General features: G+C 44.3%; 1 protein-coding gene across 6 annotated transcripts in view; it reads right to left on the bottom strand.

The window, feature by feature from the left end:
* Nucleotides 1-24,827, bottom strand: part of USP3 (ubiquitin specific peptidase 3) — a 1,719,287-nt gene that overhangs the window by 1,369,781 nt on the left and 324,679 nt on the right. For 5 of the 6 annotated variants that reach the window (XM_069624462.1, XM_069624461.1, XM_069624459.1 and 2 more), the window contains one exon: nt 23,614-23,674. The exons of the other annotated variant lie outside the window; for it this stretch is intronic. In XM_069624462.1, coding sequence (XP_069480563.1) covers nt 23,614-23,674 — 61 coding nt within the window. The remainder of the gene's footprint in view (nt 1-23,613; nt 23,675-24,827) is intronic. 6 annotated transcript variants of the gene reach the window in all.

A 24,827-nucleotide genomic window follows, 5' to 3' on the forward strand; every position in this document is an offset into this window, starting at 1 on the left:
TGCGGACGACACCCAGATACTCTTTCCTATCACGGGTGACTATGAAACAGACAGCACGACCCTCAATGAAATCTATTCCGTTATACAAGCATGGATGGCACACCATGGCTTGTGTCTCAATGACGATAAAACAGAGCTGATCATCCTGGGCACTCACGCCAAACTTAAAAATCTCAACCCTGCATTCAAAGCCTTTACCATAGATGGTAATCTCATCTCTGTCTCTAATAACACTAAAACTCTTGGTATTTACATTGATGCTACCTTATCCCTCTCTAAACAAACTAACGCAGTAGCTTCATCAGCTGCTTACACCTGCAAGCTTATCACTGCTTGTAGACCATTCATCTCTGCACCTAACTGTATCACTCTCGCGAGAGCATTAATCCTTTCCAAAATAGACTACTGCAACGCCCTCTACCTGGGCACCAGCCTCAAAAACATTAATAAATTACAAGTAGTACAAAACAATGCTATCAGAGCTGCCCTTAACATTCCCAAAAAAGCACACATATCCGAGACCAGACGTAACCTACACTGGCTCCCTGTCAAGCACAGAATATCCTTGAAAACGCTTGCCCTAACACACAAAGTCAGGGCTAACCTTGCTCCAGCATACCTCACTAACCATTTCAGACCTCACTCTGCCTCGAGACCTCTTAGAGCAGCCCAAACCAACACCTTAACCATACCAAGATTTAAACTCCACAACTCAGGTGGAGCCAGCTTCCCGGTACAAGCATCCAAACTATGGAACACCATCCCCCCACATCTTCGTGCAGAACCTTCATTTAACCGGTTCAAACAGAGCACGAAGTGTTGGCTCCATAACACGGACCTCTGACAGCCTAACTTAGCCTCTTGATCTTGAGCCACTCTCCTGGAACTATCATCTCCGCGCATGCACTTGCTTATTATGCCAGTTCCTACCTGTAACCATTTTGGAACTTGGCCGACTGTATTGTCTTGACTGCACACCTCTGTAACTGCAACGTAACTTTGCTTAACCGCTCACTTGTAACCAGCTTTGTAACCAGCTTTACCTTATGCGCCCTTATGCCCCCGGGCCAGGCTGCGCTTTATAAATAAATAAATACAAATACAAATACAAATACAAAGGAAACATAACTCAACGAACACAGTGACACACTAAGCCGTAGGCCTCACTGTGCAAAATAGCGAATATGACAAGGAACACGTGCAGGGGAACCACGTTACTTGATGCATTTAAAGCCCAAGCACAAAGGATAAAAGAGGAAGCCCAGCAGACTTGCCAGTCCACTGAAGCCGGATGGGCTGAGGAGGAGAGCAGAGCAGCAGCAGATCGGACTGAGACCGCCAGGCCCAGCTAAGCAGAACTCAGCAACCCAAGAAGGAGCGGTTTCATTTGAAGCACACTCCACTTTAAGCTCGAGTGACGGGTGGGGTTTTGCATTTAGACAGATGGCGTGTAGCATAGCTTGATAAGACATAAAAGGTTACACTTGCTGTTAAACTAAAACCACCACTTGTTCTATTTATTTATAAACATGCTCTTTGCCAACATGGCCATTTTTTTCATAGGTGTGATGTTATGTAATATCTGCTTTTTGCTTTAGCTTGTTTAATGAAAATGAGAGCCCTCAGGTGATAGGGGGTCATATTAAATGCATTAACATGATAACTCCTGTGTCAAGTGTATGATTCAGAGTAATGCCTCAGAGTGGCATCTCTTGGAGTCCAAGAACTTTACAATTCCTGGCTGTATATGTTTAATCATGTTGATAAGCACATGTACCTAGGCATGCCTGTCTTTTTAGCAGTGAGACACAGCATAGTGTGAGTTTTGACATGAATGACTGATGACCAGGTGTCGGTTTTTACAGCCTCAAACAAGGTGGCGATAAGAGGCTCATGGTCCTGCCAAAATCATAGGCGAAGACATTTCCAGGACTGTGGGAAGTCCACTAGCTGATGAAATGCATTAAAACAGTTGGTCAACACAGGCAAGTCCATCCGCCATTTATAAAGGTCAGCAGGTACCGCATCTCCTCCCGGAGTGCGATTGCGTGCTTGTGAATCAATCGCCGCTTTGACCTCCTTCAAGGTGAAGTGTGCCACAATGCCATCCTCCCCCAGTCTCATCTTTCCCACATTGCCCTCATACAGTAAAGTGAAATGGTCCACCCACGTCTATTCCTCAACCTGGATTTCCCTCATATTTTTCCTGCGAGTATGGGTGGTATCTCTTGAAACAAACTCCAAGAATCTGAGTCATTTGTAGAGACAGCTGTTAGTAGATCTTACCATGCTTGGTGTTCCAAGGATTCTTTCCTGGTATTGATAACCTCTTTGTATACTGCCCTAGACCCGATGAACTCCCCTCTGCAGCGGTCTGGTTCTCCTCAGCACCCTGAGGAGCTCCCTCTTTTCTGTTTTACAATCTTCGCTGAACCAGCTTTTCTTTCCACTAATGTTTTTAAAATCAGATTGCAGGATGTTAGATAGGGACCCCATCAAATGCTTGAACCCTTCCAACACCAATTTAGGGGGCTCGGTATCAACTAGGACAGAAAGATTAAGTTGCAGATTAGTGGACACAAATTCCTGATGAAGTCGCAGGGTCGCGCTTAGCCCATGCAGTTCTTTTGCAATGTGGGTTAACCTCACACAAGTCTAGATATACAGGGACAAATGTCGTCCTCTGGGTGCATTCATATTGGAGGATCATCCTTGACGGGAAGTGGTCACTGCACAGTTCCTGTATTACACCGTGCTCCATTATCAAATGGCAGTGCTGAATGTGCATTCAAAAGGAGTCAATTGTAGAGCACCCTTGAGTATTTCTAAATGTCACTGCCCCTGGTACATCAGGTGCAACTCGTCCATTCAGGGCGCGCAGCCCCCATTCAAGCAACCACAAACCCACTTGTTCACCCTTAGGACATGTTCTGGGGTCCACCAGCCCAGGGTGTGCATTTCCAAAGACCCTGTCCTCAAGGACATCATGCTGACCCCCCCGGGGGTTCCATCTCCCAGTTTGATATTGAAATATCCCTCCCATTACCAACACAGTCTTGGGATCTAGTTTCTCCAGAATCTTTCCTTCCACTAAGTCCTTCAGCTGCCCTAGCATGTTCTTTTCGTATCTGTGGGGGCTATTAAAAAAAATTCACGATCAACAACTGGTCGCTGCTAATACCCAGAGTAGGAGTCATTATAATGTATTGTATATAGTTGGTGAGGTTATCTTTTACCTTGATGTCGTAATTCATGGATGCCTTAATTAATACGGCTAGTCCCCCGTAGCAACGTCCTCTTATTCTTGGTTGGATGACACAAACCCCTCCATCAACAATTCCTTGATGGCCCATATTTCCTTTAATAGAATAATGTCCAGTTTTAAATATTCCAGTGCCTCAGGATCCCAGAGTCTGGCACTAGCACCTGCTATATTTCAACTAAGGATAGCAACTGTGTGTGCTCCCAGGGGGAGGGGGGGTGGGTGGGTGACCTGCTGCAGTTGAGTATTATGGATTATTATAATCCCTTTCCAGTTGACTGGGAACCTCTGGGGCACGGGTCGCCAGTCAATCTATTTCCTCATTTGAGAAACCTGAGGGTGTTCTCCCAGTAAAACCATGAGAATCCCCTATTCAGATGGCCAGGATACGGCCATAGCTGTTGGATTCAGTTCCCGGAGGTGACCAGTGGGGGAGGATCGGCTGGGTAGGGGAACCCGTGGTTGTGCTTGGGGGAATGCCCCAGGTGAGACGCAGTATTGTGCCAGAGAAGGAGAGAAAGGAGAGACATCAGAGACTTTCATGTGCTGTTTTGCATCTGCCTCCCTTTCTCACGTTAGATCTTTCCGGCCCAGATCCAACAAACCCACTGTATGTCATCAATCCTCTAAGGTCCCAAACCCGGTAACATCCAAAAAGCATAACTCCCAGAATCTTTGTTTCACTGGTCTCCATTCGAACACTCTCTATCCTTCTTTCCGTTCGTCTGAATATCATTTTCTGCATTTCCTACTTGATCAGACAAAACACACCGATTCCCACAATCCCCTCTGTTCCTATCACGACCCCAGCTATTCCTGCTTACCCTTCAAACCCTACCAATCCTGTCCCCCCTGATTGTCATTTCCCAAAATTCCAACCTACTATGATAGAACATTATTGTTCCCGCAATACTTTATGTTCTGTTTTTCATCCCGGTCATTCTCACGCTTTTAAAAAACCCTCCAAAACCTACCCTTCAGAGAGCACCCCAAACCCAAACACGAAGGATATGATCCCATACAACACCTCTTTCCCTTCCGACTCTGCATGATGCTCCAACATTTCCCCTGTTGCGACACAATCACTTTCGCACACCACAAAAAACAAACTAAAGTTAAGCTTGTGTACCAGCCATGTCCCAACCCGAGGGTCAGGCAAAGTCAGGCGATTAACTTGAACAATGCACACTTGATGGCCCTTCCTTCTCCCCACAGGGAGAAAGGTGGAGCAAACGAGTACAGTATGAGCAAGGCGAGCACGGCAGGCAGCACAACGAAACGGCTACCACACAGCAGTTCAAAAGAAGGAGAAAGGTGGCAGGAAGGGAGAGGGTGATTAGGAGAAAAAAGTGACATCGCCATTTTCGTCCTAGGCCCGCAGAACATTTGTGGAAGAGAGCCGAAGACCGCAAAAAAATAGCACAAGTGTCCTGCAGCAGATGTCAAAGGTACATGGGGAAATCCTATGCTGATTAGCAAAAGCGAGGGAAGCTCCCGCACCCATGTTACCGGCTTGAACTCCAGAGAAGCGAAAGACCAAGCTGTTCACCACAGCTGGTGAGTCGAGCGGAGAACCGATAAGAACCAGGCTGTGTTGAGTAGGAATCGCAAAGTGCCAACTTTTGAAAAAAAGTGTGAAGGGGAGACCAGCGACAGAGGGAAAGCGGCACCACGTGGTTGCCAATTCTATAGACTCTGATCAAGCCCCATATTAGTGAAACTACAAGTACCAGAAGGCTGTAGGAGGGCCAGCAAAATCGGTCAAAGTGGTCATATAGAGGGTCAAGCAAAATCCCTGTACAATCGTAAGACTTTGACCTACAGCACTTGTAAAGCAAAGGAAGTGAATCCCACATTGAGAGAAAGCAAGAGAAGTGAATCCCGCATTGAGAGAAAGCAAGAGAAGTGAATCCCATAACACTTGAGAATAAAGTGAAAAGGAAGTCAAGAGGGGTCCAAGCCCGACCAAGGGCGATCTAGGAGTGAAGCTATCACCCAAAATGTACCGATAAAGGAACTGTGATATATTATGGAATACGACTGAGAAGGGTCAGCACCCAGAAGAGGGGGACCCAGGGGTGAACCCATCACCCAGCGAACATTGGAAAAGAACTTTCATTTGTTGTTTGAACACGTCAGGTCCTCGAAGTCAAGAGTCTTTCAAGTGAAACGAGACTTGGCCATCGGTGGCCCCGATAACTGAAAGCTTGAGGGTTAAAAGCTGAACTGACATCTCGTGCTGGAGAAGCCCGAGACTGTACTGTGCGTCAAGCTCCCATCTTACCCAGTGTCCAAAACGTGGGAAAGGGAGACCCATGCTACAGCATCCTAACATTATTTAACAACACTTCTTTCATTTCTTGAGAACTATCCCACACCCCTTTTTGTATTAGTTGTGCGGTTTGGCAATAGGTTTCTAAGTATAGGCCCTTTTGATTTTGACAACGCCACTAGGACTGCCTCATTATCATTTGATGGTGGACGCTTGCTCCCATCTTGGATTTCGGTTTAGATTACGCGTTTTTCCAACCTTCATACAGAAGGTATTGTTCAATGAACACCCTTGAACTGTGATCAATTGTGTCCGTCACCATGAGTTTCTCACACTCAATAGAGGAGACAACGTCAAACCGATTGAAGGTTATAACCACACACTTCCCAGTGTCATGCGTCCCTCGTGGAGACTATGCAACTTCTCGAGACTCCATTAATGTTCCTTCACGTTTCCCTGCCGTTTGATTGAACGGTCTAGTTGTAACAAAGATGGCCGCTGCCTTTATACTGCTTTCCAGTGCGGCGGTTCAGCGCGTTGCACCTTCGTTTTTCTTCACTTTGGCTAACGCTAGTTTGCTTCCCTCTGAGCTAAGGCTCTGTTCGCACAGCCTCTCTCTCTGGCTTCTTGTCGGGCATCCGTGGCTTTGTCTCGCTCTCCCTCGCATCTGCGCGAGTATTCCGTTCTTTCGTTTTCCAACCTTTTCTCACCTGACTATTCCCACTTAACTTTCTCCTGGGTCTCGTCCCGGGTGGCCTTTCTTAGCTTCTTTCACCTTCTGGTCTCACCTGCTCTTTGTTGTTTACCTTCTCTTGCCGGGTCGCTATTCCCCTTTCCTGCTGGCTCCAGTCGGAAGTCGAAGGGGACTTTCTCTATCCAATTACCCAGTGCTACGCTGTCTCTGGCAGCGTGTTGTCAGCAAGTCTCTGCCCGACTTGTTCATCGTGGCTCTTTGCTACGATTTACCGCCTGGAATCCTCAACGGCATCTTCGCCTTCTACGAGATTTGACTGCCTTCAAGGTCTTCTACTTACAGTCAGCCTTTGGAAACCTGCTCGATCATTTCTAGAGACAAGATTACCTCAACACTTCATTGCAAGTCCGGACTCCGCCACGGTTGTTTCAGCCCGCAAGCTTTTTCCCTGGAAAGGGCTTGCTCCCAGGTTACCATGTAGTCTGGTGCATTGTCATCCAGACATGGCCACCAGCAGAGCTCACCCTTATTTACACGAAAAGAAAGCCAAGCAAAAGACAAGAGAAAAGAAGGAGACCCACAGAAGGAAGAAGACGAACACCCAAGAATTATCTAATGAAGATCAAGGTGAGGGGGAAGGGTGGGAGGAATCCTCGGAGTTTGACACACAGATTCTTGTGCCTGTCCATTGGCAGCGTCCTGCTTCTTGATGCTAACGTTATCCCAACCCTTGTCACTTTCCCCAGTTACTATTCAGGGTCTGTGCTCTCTCATCAATACCTTTGAGGTGCCCTGGTGGAAGGGGTAATAAAAAAAATAAAAGGCAAGTGGATCAAAGTGACTCAGTTTCAGGGTTATCCCTGCCGATTAGAACCTTTGAGTGCGTTCACCAAGTAGGTTTGGATAGCGGGGGATAGTGTGACTATCACACAGTCCCTTAGAACTGATTTACGTGTCTGACTCACCCACAAGACTCTTCTGGCCATTAAAATGGAGCGGGGTTGATTTTGGGGCCTGCTAAATGAGTATTAATCCAATGGCCAGCCTTGTTAATTAGGGACGTGGGTGTTTCTATCGTTTTGCTCACGAGTGGGGGGCGGATATTAATCACCCCCCCCAGAGGGGCTGCAGCCAGAGGAAGGTTAATGACTGTCTGATTCCCCTACCCTGGCATAGTTCGTTGTTTCGGGTGTCACACTGGTGAGATGGTTTTCTTGCCCCCTCCGGGGGCATAGATCCGCATTGGTGCAAGAGGAGTTTATAATTGATTTGGAAGATTGTACACCTGCCTCCCATACCATGGGCTGTCTATTCCCTGCTACAGTGTCTCGAGTGTCCTCCAAGTATGGCTTGAACCAGGGGCAGCTTGCTTTAGACGTTTTAAATCCAATAAATCCTCTTTAATCCCCATGATGATGTCATCCAGAACAACAAACGAGGAAAAAATATTTTTTTCGTGGATTGTATTCCATCTATGAGGGAGCTCAATTTCCTGTCTAGTACTGCCTCCGGTACCTTGAGGTCACTGGATCCCGAACAGGAACTAACGTCCACAATAATGTTAAGGGACTCTGTGTTGTCACCACCCACCTATGGGTCTTCCATCTCCCGCTGAACCAAAGGTAATATTGTGAGAACAGATAAGGATGTTGCGGGCACCATCTTGCTTATGCCTGCTAACCTATCATTAGGTTTTAATTCCTGGTGCTCAGAGTTAGTCATTGGAGACACTTCTAGGGGAGGGCAGGGGTGGGGGTGGGGGACTATGGTGGTGACTGACAAAAAACTGGCCAGTCCCAGCAAATTACTGCCTCTATAGCCCTCTCCGTGTCCTGGATGGGTTCCTCAATGTTCGCTGCATCTGCTTTAAGTAAGCTATCAGAGTCGGCTGGGACCCAGTAGTGTCTGGTGTCTGTCCCTTGTTGTGTAAGACAGTTTTACTCTTTTTTTACATTCCTTTCAGGTCCCTGCACATCTTTTGCCTTATGCTTTACCATTCCCTCTATCTGTGGTGACCATGCCAAAGTGCAGAGAGATCCTTTAGATTGTGACAATCTATAGGTCCGAAAAAATCTTGAAATCTGGACAGACACTTACTGCTCAAAATATAAAACAATCTTCACTTTTGCAACCTTAAAACATAAGACAAACCCCTAAAATGAGGATGATAAACCCATTTGACCCTAGAACATTAAAAAAATAACCGTCTCGTTATCCCAATAACTAACAAATGTGCAGTCATAAGTTCAGAAATGATGTGCAAATATTGCATGAGCAATCTTCTGGCCCTGTAAAGACATTTCTAGATTTGGGATGTGCAAATACGCAGTTGCGCAAATTCAGAATTAATGCGCAAGGTTACATAACACAGTAAAAACAGAAGAAAAAAAAACAGATCAGCAATAAAACTTTGCGCTGATAAAAAGCAATAAAATCCATACAACTAAAACATTGAGGACTTAAGTCAAATAGACCACTTCAAGGGAGAAACTGGAATAACAATTCAAAGTCAGTTAATCAATTGAAAAAAGTTAGGTCAGAATCATATTCGGTAATGTGCAAAAATGAAAATAGTGTGCGCAAGTACGCAATGTGGAACACCTTGGGAACGCCTGACTGGCTCAAGGGGCTCACTTAGTCCGAACACCTCCCCACCATTGGCCACTCCACCAACCACTGTCCACACAATTTCCAGGAAGCAAATCACCCTCTTCTTCCCCACTCTCCCCAAAACCACAAAGGTTGGGCAATGCTGCAGGGCCGCCAAAGGCGAGGCAGAGTAAATGATGTTACCATCCGGCAGGCCAGGAGCGGGGCAGCTCCTGCGCCCCCACGCCTGCTCCTCTCCCCCACAAGCCACAGAGACACTCAGTCTCTCACACAAAGCCGAGGAAGGGTGTGGAGTGAACAATCGCCTCACCCTTCCTCCAAGCAGCAAGGTGCTAAGCACCTAAGGAAAACCAACAGTCAGGTAGGGTCCAGGTTCAAAGACCTGCCGCCTTCTCAGGGGGCCAGACATGTCGGTTATCCGGCTGGGGGCTGGCGCACAGCCCCCACTACTATACACATCAAAGACCCAGGGCTCCCCTGGGTCTTATAAATAAGAGCAGAATGCTCTAAGAAAACACAATTGGTTTGTGGACCCTGAACAGGGACCCATACTAACAGGAGGTTCGCTGTTCACTCAGCGTCTTTCACACTTTCCTTCTTTAGCAGTCTTTAAAAAGTTCACTGCTAACGCAGTGTCTTTTGTCCCCTCTTTGAACATTGCACTGTTCAGAAACTTTAACTGCAGGCAAGCAGCGAAAACCTCGCTGAAACAGAAGAAAGCCCGGGGGGGTTCGCGTGCAGAAGCAAGATCCCAGGCCGGCACGAGCGAGCGTGAAGGAAAAACAAAGCGCACGGGCGTAGGCAGCAGTGTCATTTTCAGCTTTTCAGGCCAAAGAATCATGGGCCCCAAGCAAAAATCACGGGAACCTCCAACACCTTCACAGAAGCCCAAATCACCCCACCTACTTGCAGCCATAGAGGCAGCTGAACATTATGGCTGGGCCTGGGTCAGAGAAAATATGTACAGCCTACCAAAAGAAGGGGTCCCCATACCAACCAGTCAAGAGGAAGAGACAATGCCATCAAAGAAAAGGAAGTCTACAGAAGGCATGGGAAAAGGTAATAAACTGTCTAATGATGCGAGAATATGAGTGAGATGCAGCAATTATTGCAGGAAATCAGGGGCAAACAAACACTTCCCACAGCCGAGACTAGGCTAGCAAACTCCACCATACCACTAGTACCGGACATCAACAGCAGCAGCAGCAGCTACAACAGCAGCGGCCCCATCAGCACCAATAACACAGGTGCCAACACCACCACCAGCAGCCAACACAGTTTTACCTACGCCGACAACGGCAGCTCCTGACACAACAGGTGCTTTAACAGCATGGACAATCCCCCCAATACAAATACACCAGGACAGACAGGAGCGAGCAACAACAACAACCCATTAGACACTAATGATTAGTAGTACTCAGTTAGACCTAAAACTTAACACTTTTCAGGCATAAATATTGAACAGATACAAAAGGTGTTTAGCATGGAACAATGACATTACAATCAAAGAAGCAATATGGGTGAAAGAGTTCATCGAAATCTTTTCACTTATAAAAGCCCAACGCAAAGGGAACAATGCTTTTAGGATCCCAAAAAGATAAAGGAAAAAGCCATAGCCAGAAACGCCCAAGTAGAACAGAATTGGGACAACTGGCTACAGGCCTTTGCCATCTTGGCAACTATATATGAAGAAAAATTCCCCAATGATGGTAGAAAATTATGGGCATACATGGATAAAATCAGAGAAGTGAAAATCGCTCAAAAAGGGAAGACCTGGCTAGCATATGTATGATATTAGATTCAGGAGAAGCATGTCAGAGGCCAGCCATAGAATGGGACGAGGTCCAGAATGATTAATACATGTTAAACGCTGAGCCTCCTCCAGAGGAGGCGATCGCACAAACAACCCCCAAAAATAGCAAAAACCCACAGGGCCCCAGATTCTCCGACAATGAAAACAACAAAAAAAGGGAACAGCCCTTTCGGAACAATCAGCCATGGGCGGCTATTTCTAATGCCCACAGGCAGAACAAAAACCACACACCAAAAGACAACATCCCATATAGGAACTTTGGAAAAAAATCAGTGCACATGGGGAAAAGAATGCTGGTACAAATACACTTGCACAAACTGCAACGGTGACCACGCAGCAAGCAACTGCACCAGACTGTCAGCCAAAAATACAAAAGAGTAGCACCAAAAGCATCCCGCCAACCCCATGTTTAGCACCGGGCAGCACCCCCATCAATCCAAACAATTTCAGAGAGGCTCTCATGAATTTTACAGACAGAAACCAGCGCAGCAATCCGGCAGGGTTTCACCAAGGGTTTTGTCATCCCCTTCAAGGGCATCGGGTCTCAGAATGTTCCAAATAACCTGAAGTCAGCCAGGGACAACCTGCAGATGGTGGAAAGCAAAATTAAGAGGGAATTACTACTAGGCAGGATTGCGGGACGTTGGGACCACATGACTCTCAAGGAGTACATGACATCACCCCTAGGTCTGGTCCCCAAATAAGAACCCGGGAAAATGAGGCTAATTCATCACCTATCCTATCCTAAGGGCCAATCACTAAACGATGGCATTCCGCACACGGAATCCGCGGTATCCTACACACTTCAAAGAGGCGGTAAGACTCATACAGGAATGTGGCACGAACTCCCTGATGGCCAAACTGGACAATGAATCCGCCTTCAGATTATTGCCAGTTCACCCAGACTCCCAGCAATGGCTAGGTTTTACATTTAAAAACAAATTCTATGTAGATCGATGCCTCCCCATGGGATGCGCAGTATCTTGCGCCCTATTAGAACAATTCAGCTCTTTTTTTCAATGGGCTTTCCAAAACAGAGACCAGGATAGTACACTACCTCGATGATTTCATGGTAATGGGGCCAGCAAATTCTGAAGAATGCAGCAGAGTACTGGTGAAGTTAGAAGGAATGTCCTCACAGTGGGGCATCCCCCTGGCAGCAGAAAAAACGACCAAACCAGTCACCAACATCATTTTTCTAGGTATTGAAATAGACTCTGCAAGAGGCCTATGCAAAATCCTGAAAACAAAAACAGCAGAACTCCTAGAGAAAATATAAAGCCTGACAACAAAAGAGAAGGGCACAGTAAAAGAAATTCAGTCACTAGCAGGAAGTCTCAACTTCGCAGCCATAATCATCCCTCAGGGGAGGGTATTTTCCAGAAGTCCGGAAATAAAAATCAAATCATACACCAAACTCCACCTGCATATCCGGCTAGGCACAGAGGTGAAACAAGATCTGGAAATTTGGGGGAATTTCCTGAAAGAATTTAACGGGACCGCACTTTGGCATATGCCATTGAACACATGGACAAAAAGGGTCCTCTACACTGATGCAGCCGGAAGCAGGGGCTTTAGAGCCATACTAGACTCAGAATGGGGGCAGGACACTGGCCCAAAACATGGCAATCTGCAGGGTGGACAAAAAACATCACCCTCCTAGAAATATTTCCTATCATTTGGCTAACATTACACATCTGGGGCGTGCAGCTAGCTAAAACGGAAGTCTTGGTCTGGTGCGACAACATGGCCGTGGTAGGCTCCATAAACAGAACATCTACTAAATGCCCTTTAGTGCTGAAAGTCCTACGATCCATTACAGCGGTCACACTACAAGAAAACATTGTGATCAAAGCAAAGCACATCGCTGGAGCAGACAATAATATTGCAGATGCTTTATCTCGCTTTCAGTGGCCAAGATTCCGGGAGCTAGCGCCACACGCCCAGGAACAGATGACGCCAATACCAGCGGAATACTGGGCAATTATGGGAATATAATAATAACAGCATCAACGCCGGCACCAGAGAGTCCAGGCCAGGATGCCCAACAAAAACCAGGCACTCCAAAAATGGGTGCCAACAACTCGCTGCCCACAGAAAACACAAACCCTGGTTCAGGGTTCTTAGAGATGGCAGAGAAAGCACTGGCAAGCACTACTGCAGCTCAGTACATTAAGTGTTTGCAAACAGTATTTAGAGCCACAGGGTTTAACCATGTCGAGTTAATAACGATTAAAGACATAGAAACATTCTTAAAATGGGCGCACAAGCGGGGCTTTAAGACTGGGCAAAAAGACACCTAGTAGCAATCTCATATTTCTCAAAAATACGGGGTGACTCGGACCCCACCCAGAACGCCCTCAATTCCTACGCTATGAAAGGATGGGCCAGAGTTGAAGGCCCCCACGTAGACACCCGCCGCCTCCTTGATTTCAGCAAACTGGTAAAAATAGCAGACTAGTTGCAAGCCATATGCTGGCACCCATATGAGATCACATTATTCAAAACAGCATTTTTTCTGGCCTACTTTGGGGCTTTCCGGGTTGGAGAACTTATCGCCTCCAGCACCAAGGCCTCAAATGGATTAGGCGTTAGAGGTCAGGGTCAGACAGGACAGTGTCAACATAGAAATCCAACAGTCAAAAAACGGGGCCAAAAGAACCATCAACATTTGTTGCATTGATGAAGTAACAAACTGCCCAGTATGCATTACCAACCTTTACTACGCACAAAGGGGGGCAGGGGGGTGGTTTAATCCACAAAGACGCCTCAGCACTGAGCCGCTACCAATTTAAAGAGGTGCTGATGAAAGCAATAAGCAAAGCAGGGTGGGACCCCAAGGGTTTTGGCACCCACTCCTTTAGAATAGGTGCCACCACCTTAGCATGGCAAGGAGGCCTGGCAACACAACAGCTAAAAAACATAGGGGGATGGAAGTCAGATTGCTACAAAAGATACATCAGACCACAGCTAATATAGCCAACCCCCCTTTTTTCTTTCTCTCCCTCCCTCCCTCCTGCAGAAAAAACAGGCGAAGGGAGGACCTCACTCAGATCAGCATGGATTGACGGCCACTCTTTCGTTTTCAGGACAGGCCGTTGGGCGGAGGAAACCAAAGACAGGCCACCCTTCAGAAACACCATTGCTTCATGGTGGGGATACAGAGGCCTACGGTGGGCCGACATCCACGAAACACTAGCAGACCTGATCGCATACAGAGACCCGCCAGAATTTCTGATAATACATTTAGGGGGCAGTGATCTGGTTACCACAGGAAGGAGAAACCTATTCGAGGAAATCTGCTCTTCCCTAGCGGCATTTTACACAACTGGAGGGAAACAGAAATATACTTCTCGGCCATCCTACCCAGAAAGAAATGGCAGGGAGCCCACTGTTACAAATCGGTAGACATTTCCAGAAGAAAACTCAATAGGGGGCTAGAGAAATTCTGTACAGCTAGAGGGATGTGCTTCATAAAACACCCGGCTATTACCCTGGGTGACCCTGATCTGTTTCACAAAGACGGCACTCATTTATGAAACCAGGGCATGGAACATTTCTTTCGAGAAATCACTACAACTCTGGCTTTCAGAGGCTGTTACTAGGAGACTCTTTCGGGGGAACCTGCCCGTGTGTGGCGGCACGGGCCGGAGGGGGTAACCTCAGGACCTGGTGCCCAAAAGTATGATTTTATTATGATATGTGATTATTGTTATCTGCATAACCATATTTGTACAATAAAATCCTACAGCCTTTAATTGCCAACACTTGACCAAATGTTGTGAGACAAATTATTTCGGGTGAGGGCTCGGGGACGGCCGACAATGATGAATGCATATGGGTTCATCAGTTATAGGGTGCACAATTGCGCCCAATTCAGCTAAAATTGCGCCCCCAACTTGGCAAAGAAATTCCAGTGATTTCAATCAAGTGGTTGGGTCACAGGGATTCACAATGCCCCCCCGTTGTAATTCTGCCAACAGCTCTACGTCCCCCCAATCACGAGATGAATCAACCCCTTGAAGCGCTTGATGCCAAATAACTGGCAGGACACCAAATAGGTTAAAGGGGCTGCTTAAAAAGAGAACTGACCCATTGCTGGCTCGCTATTGGCAGTGCGGACTGTTCGACGGCAGCATCGAAAACAGGGAGGCGACATTCAAAAGTTTCTCAACTGACATGCAGTTCCCAGAGGTTGCCGCACCATAGATTGTTTAATAAACAGCAGTCACAGTGCCCAGTTTGTTACTGGCATAACCCTGTGTGGTCCTATGAGCAGGGGCAAACACTTTTGGCCGGGCATTGGGCACCTCTCCAACCGATCTCCAGTAGGGGCCCTGTTCTCACCTCTGAAAGCCAACAGACAGCAGCACCCTTCACCGTGGCAGGCATACGATGCAAGGGTTGCCTGCTGTGGCTTTTGAAGCCTCTTCCTCTCCATCTCCTTAATGGGCAGAGCCAGCATGCACTGCAGACCACAGAGCCGGGGGACAGCAGACAGCGGCACCCTTCACTGCAGCAGGCTTACACCGCAAGGGTTGCCTGCTGTGGCTTTTGAAGCCTCCTCTTGCTCCCCACAATGGGCGGAGCCAGACCACGGAGCCGTGGTACAGAAGACAGACAGCATGACCCTTCACCATGGCAGGGTTTGTTTCAGCAGATTGAGATCGAAACCTGGAATCTTCAATAAATGCACTGCTTCCAATTCATTCATCGTTTTTTAAAGAAAATAGGAATACGACAACTATGTTCAATGTATGGGATCGTTTTAAAACAGTCATGAGGGTTGAGCCATATTAAGAAAACTGGGTTAGCTGAAATTACAACACTGGAAAGTAAAAAAGAAATTCAAAATGAATATGCAATATCTAGAACTGATCGAGACCAAGTTGAAATTAAAAGACTTACGGATGTCTTAGACAATAAAATGAGCAAAGACCAAGAAAACAGGATATTTCTTGCTAAACTAAGATATTGGGAAAGTGGTGACAGGGTAGGTAAATTACTTGCCAAGAAACTTATAGGAATGATGGAATGGTCTCTGGTTCGGAGAATAGATGAAAACGGCATTGTTGTAACAAAAGAGTTAAATATGTGAATGTTTCAGATCATTCTATCAATCACTGTATAAGGGTGATATTAATCCCTCAAAGTCGTATTTGGATACTTTTTCCAAAAAATGTAAATATCTGTTCTGACACCTGAGAATAAATTTGCTCTAGATGAAAGAGTTGCATGCAGCAGAGGAAATGGTAACAGCTATAGGTCAACTTACAAATGATAAAACTCTAGATCTGGAAGGCCTACCGGTTGAATGCTACAAATCCTTGGCACCGTTACTTGTACTATTGGACTTATGTAATTATATTTTATTGGAAGGGAAATTATGCTCTACAATGAGGGAGGCCGTAATCACGCTAATTCCAAAACCAGGCAAGGACCATACAAAGTGTGTGTACTATTGCCCAATTTTGCTGCTTAATATGGACATTAATATATTCACCAAGATATTTGTCAATAGAATAGAAATTTGTATGGGATATGTAATAGACAAATCGCAAACTGTATTTACGAGACCGAGGGATGGGTATGATAGTATTGGAACTCATTGATATACTTGGACTTCGTGGCACTGTTACTTCCAAAGCAGCGCTGGTTTTCTTAGACGCTGAGAAAATGTTTAATAGGGGCAACTAGATGTTCCTAGAATATGCCTAAGATGGACTTTGTTCAACATTTTCTGAAGATGATTCAATGTTTACATGACGAAGTAACAGCTAAAGGTTTTGTTAATGGTGTGTTCTCTGAAAAGTTTATATCAACAAAAAGGCAGCACTAGGCAAGGATGCCTGTTGTCACCTTTTATATTCACTATTACTTTAGAACCTCTTGCTGCATATGTTAGACAAGAACAACGGCTAAAGCGAATAGTTTGACAATAAAGAGCATCTCACGCAAAATATATGATAGTAATCATATCCAAGCCTTGAGAGCGTAGCACAATATTAAATGAGTTATATGAGGAGGTAGGTATTCTTTCTAGACCTAACATCTAGGGACAAGCTCAGGGGCAATACGCTTGCCTTGGAACCCCGGGTCTGCGCTTAGAAACCTCTGGGTATTAAGCATGTTATGAATTACCAATTACAACATTAATTGGGAGAAATCTTAAGTTTCCCGCTCTCAACAACCTGTTGTAGGAGTGATTTTGACTCATGGAATTGTAAAAGGAATGGTCTGAACAATATAAGATAGTAGAATTCAACGTGAACAAGATAGGAGGGATAGAAGAAGTGGGACAGATTACATTTACACGTCTGTCCAAGATGAACACTATAATGATGATCCTTCTTACCAAAGTTCTATACATTAATCAATCTTTACCATTGAAGTTCACTAAAACATATTTAAGACACTAGACAAGGGTTTGGGAAACAAACAAGCTGGTGAAATATACCCCGTTTGTACTGATGTGCAATATTACAGAAGGGGTATTTGGGTATCCTGATCTTAGAAATCATAACAAGGGTTTTTTTACTTAAAAATTTGCAAACTATTTAGCACAGAATGAAATCACCCCTCCAATTCGGAAGAATATAGAACGAGAAGTGTATCACCTTTCAAATCAGATCATATAATTCAGTAGGGAAAATGTCACATAAAAGGTAGCATTCTGCCTACAATTACGGCTACACAAGACACACAAATTTCCTGATTAGTAGAGAATAACCAATATATTTGGTTACATAGCAATGCATCTATATGGCATAATCCGGCACTCCAAGTTGGAAATAGAACGCTGTATTGGAGGAGCTGGGGCACACGTGGAGTGATGAAGCTTGGTGCCTTTTAGAGAATGAACAAATTGAACCTTTACTGCTCTACACATTAAAACCATTTAGGGAAGTGTGAACTGAAGAGGCATGTGGCTCTCAAACCATTTCTGACCCATAGACTGGAAATGCTGAACACCCCGTTGATGGATAAATCAGAAATATGTAGAATATTGATGCCCCTCCCCGAATGGTTTCAATTTAGCTAAGGATGATGCCAATGATAAATGAACATGTTTAACAAAGGGATAGGCTGCGGTCATTTTGGTCAACAAAGCAGGACTGTGATATTTTGATAGAGCAACGGGAGAGAGTATTAAGAAATGCATTTAAGGCAAAGTTCTATCTAAACTTGCGATTTATAAGACAAAAAGATATTTGGACATCTATAATGGACTCCAGTTAGAATGCACAAGCTTGGTTTATTGGATAGCGATATCGGTTGGGGATGGGGTAAAGATAAAGGAACATTAGTATATTTTTTATGGAGTTGTTCAAGAGTCGTGGACTTTTCGGTCAGAGGTACTGGATAGACTAAATATGATATCCAATGTAAACTTCCCTAGAGATCCAATTCAGGTTATATGGTCAAAAATAGATGGGAGTGAGATAACCTAGGACCATGGACGATGGATTGACAGAGCTTTGGTGTTCGCTGAGAAGCAGATTCTAACAGTTTGGAAGACCCGGAAAAAGCCACAGGTTACAAATTGGAAAACTGATTTGCATATATTATCTAGTTATGGAAAATATTGATGTATACAAGACAAGAACAAGAAGATATTTATTTAGAAGTGTGGGTGCCTTTTAATGAATTATATGGTTAAGAATTTAGAGCATGAGCGGTACTGTGTCTATTAAAGTCATGGTTAGGTTTGACATTAAATGGACCTGTGTTGTGCATATGTGGGTTAGTCTTTGTATATTGCGTGTTTTGTTTGTGTGTATCAAATCTTTCTTTTGTTACACGATTATGGGCTTGTGTAACTACTTGATAAACTCACAATTAGTCAAAAATTATCTTAAATAATATTGATTACCTGTACTGGGGGCTTTGTATGATCCTGTGTTATGTAATTATATTGTTTATTTATTTTTCATTTTGTAAAATTCAATCAATTACAAAAATGTCATGCTTTCAAATACCTCTTGTTTTTTTCCACCTCACGCTTTTACTTATTTTTATCTTTTCTACTGCATTTCTTCAATCCTCATCAGTTTTAAACAATCAAACTTTATTAAAGACTGACGCTTCTAACAATAGGCAAGTCAAGAACTTGCAGCCTTGAAAAAGCACCAGGAATACACAAACACATATTATCCAATGTTGAATATCCAATGATTAATGTTGAACATTCAATGTGTACATGATTCATGGTGAAAAATGTTAACTCAAGCACGTTTTCTTAAGCAGTTATTTTTCACATAGCATAGGTAGACTATTGAGCCAGGCTAAATATCCATGCTTATTTTGGATATTACCCACTTTTGTCAAATGACATTGTCACCCCCGCCCCCATAAATATGTTGATGCTAAATTGGGGTAAGTGATACAGGCAGGTAGTGGTTTGGGGGTGCTGTTTGTGGTGCGAAAAAGCAGCAAAATCAGCTCATACAACTGTGCCATCCAACAACACACAAAAAAAAAAAAAATGATACGTTGACGGATGCTTGTGTTGTGCTAGCACAGTAGTAGTGCCAAGCCAATACGGTAATCCAGCAGCACACTAATTATTTCTTTGTTTAAATGTCAATCTTAGTAGTAACCAGACAGTCCGCGTCAACAACCCTAAATTTCCTTGAATGTTGGGCAGGTCTTCAGTCAGCAGCATCCGACACCATTGTCATAGAACAATAATTAAGAGCCTGAAAGAAACAAGACTCAAGAACACCGCTCTACAATGAAGTCCTTCCTAACGAACAGAACTCACATGTATCCCACCCATCTGCGCAAGCCCACAAAACAAATTAAAAAAAAGAAAAATCACCTGTGGCCCCCCCCTTAAGGATCAAGGTCCCCCCCAGCCCCTTTTCTACATATACAATGCTCCATTAGTGAAGATAGTTAAAACATACGGCCTCCTCTGTTATAACTTTGTAGATAACAGTCAAGTCAACTTTAAAATGACATGGGAAGAAAACAGCAGGGCCGACCTCAGCAACTGCCTTGCACAAGTAAGCACTTGGATGATGGCCAAGAGCTTTAAGCACAACCTGGTGTGATGAATCCGCTGGATTCATCACTCCTTTCCTGACGATGACCTCTTCCCCATGTGGCCAAGGGATGGCAGCCGCTACTTGATCCTGACCCTGGGGGTGGCTTTATAAAAAGGAGGATCCCATGGAGGTGCGGGGAAGACAACCTCTGGGGAGTAGCAAGGCTTCATCAGACAAGGCATGGTATTCCCTGTCTCATGAGGATACCCCATCCATGCCAATGACTTATTGTTACACCGCCCCTCATTCCCGTAGGAAAGGTACTGAGGACCTTCTAACAAGATCTGTATGTGAACCATGAAGATCTGACTTACCCCTCAGAATTCATGACTCTCTTTTAAGACTGCCTACTAGTTATTTAGATCCAACTTGCACCTAAAGACTTCGGAAAGCACTTACCCAGACTTTCCATGTAAAAACATCAAGACTGGACTGCCATTCCCATAACTGCAAGACTGCTGGGACCAGGAAGATGAGCCGAGTGATGCAGAGTGAAAAAGACCAAGACCACAAGCTGCGCTCTAGTAGTTGGGAGCACATACCTATAGCCAGGAGATTTAAACAGCAGCAACAATTGACTGGGGCAGGCTGCTGGAGAGAGAAAAATGCTTTTCTCAGTGATGATCGGGAGGGTGTGGGGTTCAGAAGAGCTCCATGGCGCAGTGCGGCTCAGAGAGGAAGCAGAGTAAAGCGGACTGTGAGAGGAGACACGCTGCGAGAATGCCAGAAGCCAACAGAGGGCTCCTGGGCAGGTGCAGGTGCGGAGCAGCAGCATTTGCCTTACCAGAGCCGGACATGAAGCAGGAAGGCCCAGCAGGAATCATGAGAGGTAAAGAAACAGAGGACCGAAGGCGGTGAGAAACACTGAACGACTGCCACCAGCTTACTGCAAGAGGAACAAAGCACGCCAGCAAGAACTGGTGGGCCCCCGTAAGGGAAGCAGGGACACCGGGGCGTATTAGCAGATATGCCAAAAGTGAATAATTGTAATGAAAGCAATTAAGGCATTTGAGAGAGAAGGAACTTGTGAATATTTAATTGAAAGGGAAACCAAACAAGAAGTAAGAAACTGTCAGGAATGTCAGTGTATGCAGTACACATTTAAGAAAATCGCTGGCAGGATAGTGTACCAGGTAGTTGCAAGTGTGTTTAAGAAAGCCCTGGTGATAGTGTGGATGATGTTAGGGTTTATTATCTATGTATTTAAAACAAAATTGATTGTTTTGTTGTGTCTTGTCCCTTTTGTGTTGTTTTATCATGTTGTATTTTATGAAGAGTCTGTAGGTGAATATATTTTTGATGAAGACTGCATTATGTTATATTTATTTTACAAAATTGATTATTTGGAACTGATTAAATGTATTGGTGTGTTTATTAGTTAGTTCAGGGGTGTACATTAAACAATGTATTGCATTATTGCATGTATTCACTATTTGAATTGTTTTGCAAAACATAAATAAAGTGTTTGTTTTTTTTTATAAAAAAGAAAGCCCTGGCAAGAGAAGTATACCAGGCAAGTGCAAGTGTGCTCCCAAAAGAAAGTCCTGGTAGGGAAACACATCAGGCAAACACAAACTGAATAGTGCATAAGAAATGCATCGCCAAAAGGGGTCCTCTGAGGGATTTATCAGGATTAGCCAAAGGCTGTGTGAAACCAAAGAGGAGAGGAGTGAAAACTTGGCTGGGTAGTATGCCACGTATCCAAAGAAGATAAAGAGCCAAGTTGTTTGGTGTATCGGTTGTATTGTGGATGAAGAGAAACTCAAGGGACCGATAGCTTTGATATACAACAGGGGAAGATACATCCAGGGGAAGGGAACTATCCTCTGGAACAGGGAACAACCCTCTGGAACAAGGAACTCTACCCTTCTGTAACTTGAGTGTTGGAGTTACGCATTTGTACTTTTAAACATGTATAAACCACTCGAGGCCAAAGACATTACCCTTTTCAACTTGAAGTTTATTTTGTTAGAATGTGAGGGCCAGAATAGTACTTTGGACATGGGACAATGTAGTTTTTGACATTGACGGACTCTTGGTTGGTAGGGAAACACCTCTAGTATATGGACAAAAGGGCCTTTCCGCACCCCCCCTTTTATTTTAATTAAAGTCTTTGACCAAAACTATGAATCCCTTAAGACCAAGTCTCATTACTGGTGCCTCACACTGGATACAACTGAAAAAAGGTATTTTCACCAAAACCTGCACTGCTTCTACCACCTACACTCAGTCACCCTACCTTTATCTTCCCACATTGAACACTGGCGGTCATATGCCTAGTTTTAATAAGAATGGACTACACCAATAACATAATTTGGTATGCTGGAATACTTTATGAAGAGGCTAGAATGCATCCAAAACACAGTGCACTGCTCCGACTAGACTGGTGGGAACACAAAAACCCAGCTCAAAGAGCTCAACACTGGCTACCGGTTAAGAAAAAGAGTGCACTTCAAAGCACTTTGCATCGCCCACAGAGCACTGCAATTTCAAGGATGAAATACTCCAGTGAACAGAGGAAGACAGAGGCACCGCTTCAAATCGTAAGACAGAGAAAAAGCTTGTGCACATGCAGAACTCGGGGTACATCGTATCTGCACACAATCAGCACAAAGCATTGCAATCTTGCATTTTTCTTCCCCTCCTGCCTAACCCAACTCGCCCGCTCTCTTTCAGATCCACCAGAGCAACCCGAGACCATGACAATGGCAGTAGTTCAAGGTACTAATTTGGTTAAAATATCACTATATCCGTTACAGGGTTAAAAAAAGCTTGAAGCTGTTTAACTCCTACTTGCAGAACGGGAGTTTGATGGCTGGCCTGCAGCATATATGACCATTTCATTGTTTCCAAGTGGTATCCTATTTTCATCTGGACTTTTAATGTTTGCTTCCACAAATACTGGTTTGGTTGGGGGGGTGGGGGGGTCGTTGCATTTATGTATTTCAATTATTTTTTCTTGTTGCTTGACTCAACTTTTCTGTTTTTTCGACTTCATTGCATTTCTTCTTTATGGTTTTTCTTCGTCTCCTTTCTTTCTTTTGTATCATGGTTTAGGTCATCACTGCTGAATTTTGTACTAACTCATTACTTTTGTAAAGCGCCTTGGCGGAGGCACTTTTGGAATTAAATACCAATAAATAAAATACCTGTAGCTTGGAAGGGTCTGTTAGCTTGCTAGCATAGATTCATAGGATAGCGTACTACCCTACAAACACACCCACCAAACATATCTGTGCATTGAGGCATTTGAAGAAAAAAAAAGGGGGTCCATTTGAACAAATTAAGAAGACATGTAAAGCATAATGACCCATATGTAAATGAGCAAACAGATGTAGGTTGCATGTGGAAGTTAGATTTTCGGTGCACTATGTACTAGCGCAAAATTCATGAGCTTTCATCTCCTGCTCAACAAATCTTTATTACGATCCCTGAATTACACATGATCTTAGCTTCACAATGACAGGAGTTAGTTGCTCTATAAAATCCTTAGTGACCTGTGCCCCCAAGACTTTCAGGTTAAAAACAATGATGCATAAAAACAACATTTGAAAAACGAGCGCCATTACATCACAAAAATTAGTCACATAAATTTTGTATATAGAATTATTTGGTACTATCCTGATCAATTAGAAGCCTTCCTCTGTTAATCCTCGTTTAAGGGCATGAAAGACAGAAGGCCAACATGTCCCCCTAAAGGGTGGCTCTTTTCAAACATCTAACAAAGATGGTCACACTTGGAGGAACTTTGAATCACCTCTTCTAGTCCAGGCTGCTGTTCTTCTCGGTCCAGTTCTCTTGAATACGTCAGTGCAATTCCCAGGTTTACTCAGTCACGTCCCTTCTACATCCCCCAACTCCTTCTGCAAGCGCACACAGTACAAATGTAGGCACAGCTATCCCATTACTCACCTTCCACAGTGAACACTTGAACAAGTCAGGCAGACCCAGGGACTTTTGTTTGAGCGGCACACTGCAAAAGGAAGACAAATTGTTTACACCATTTACTGAATATAAATTGTATGTGCATTCACTAAAATAGATTTGCAACCAAGTGAATACATCATTTAAAAACTCAATGGACAGGTCAATTCTGGCACCTGCCAAGTACATTAATTTAGCTTCCTACCCTCACTGACTGAGGCATTTTATGGTGACTGGGTATACAAAGAGGCGACATCAAAATGAAAAACCACAAATATATCAGTAATACATATGCATTTTATTGTTTTAGTTGGTTCAAATCAAGTTTTACAATGTAAGTTTAAAAACATCTTTTGGCCCATTTAATTTGTTAAAATTAGGTTTGAAGTGCTTTTTTCCTATGCAAAATTTCAGACATTCGGTTGTCCCTTGCTGCCTCTGATCTTCTAGTTCCTGGTGTCCACATCGATGATGTGTTGCCCCAACATAACAGTTAAGTAATACTCCATGTTACTCCACTTTCATCCTACTCGCCCTTTGCGAGAAACCAGGAGTCCCATCTGTTTTATTATCTTTGTTTTAGTTTTAAAATAAAGGGACACCCTCTCTTTCACTCCTAGAACCACCTCGCATCTGCCTCTGATCATTTATAATGATTATTTTGTCTAAACATGCAAAAGTGAGGGAACCGAAAATCAGAAAAATGTTAAACTGTCGTCTTCAAATCATACGTCTTTCAATAAGAAGTACATTTCCACAATGGCGATGAGGATGGGATAAATTGGGGTGACCAGCTCCCAATTTCCAAAATTAAAAAAAAAAAAAAAAATTGTTTTCCTTCTCTCCCTCCCTTCTCGCTTTTGGAAGTGCGCTACATAAAATATGCTTCCCACTACACCTGCAAAATTTCGGAGGGAGGGCAAGAACAATGGGATGGTCATGATGACGAGATGCCGGACGTAAGTGCCTTCCGCACACCTCCGTCAATCGACAGGCAAGATCAACAATCTCTAGGACCAAGATGGGAGAGATGGCTACAACGTTTTTAAAAATTATCTAGCGGCACGTGATAAACCTGAGCATTTTTGCAAGAAGACTGCTCATAAACCTTGTGGGAGAGGACATAGAGGATCTCACCCTACTTTACCACCAGTGTTCATTAGGCTGATTGAAGCATTATGTGCCTACTTTGATCCACAATG

This window comes from Ambystoma mexicanum, chromosome 11 (assembly GCF_040938575.1).
Source record: "Ambystoma mexicanum isolate Mex_15411 chromosome 11, UKY_AmexF1_1, whole genome shotgun sequence".
In the NCBI taxonomy this organism is placed as follows: domain Eukaryota; kingdom Metazoa; phylum Chordata; class Amphibia; order Caudata; family Ambystomatidae; genus Ambystoma; species Ambystoma mexicanum.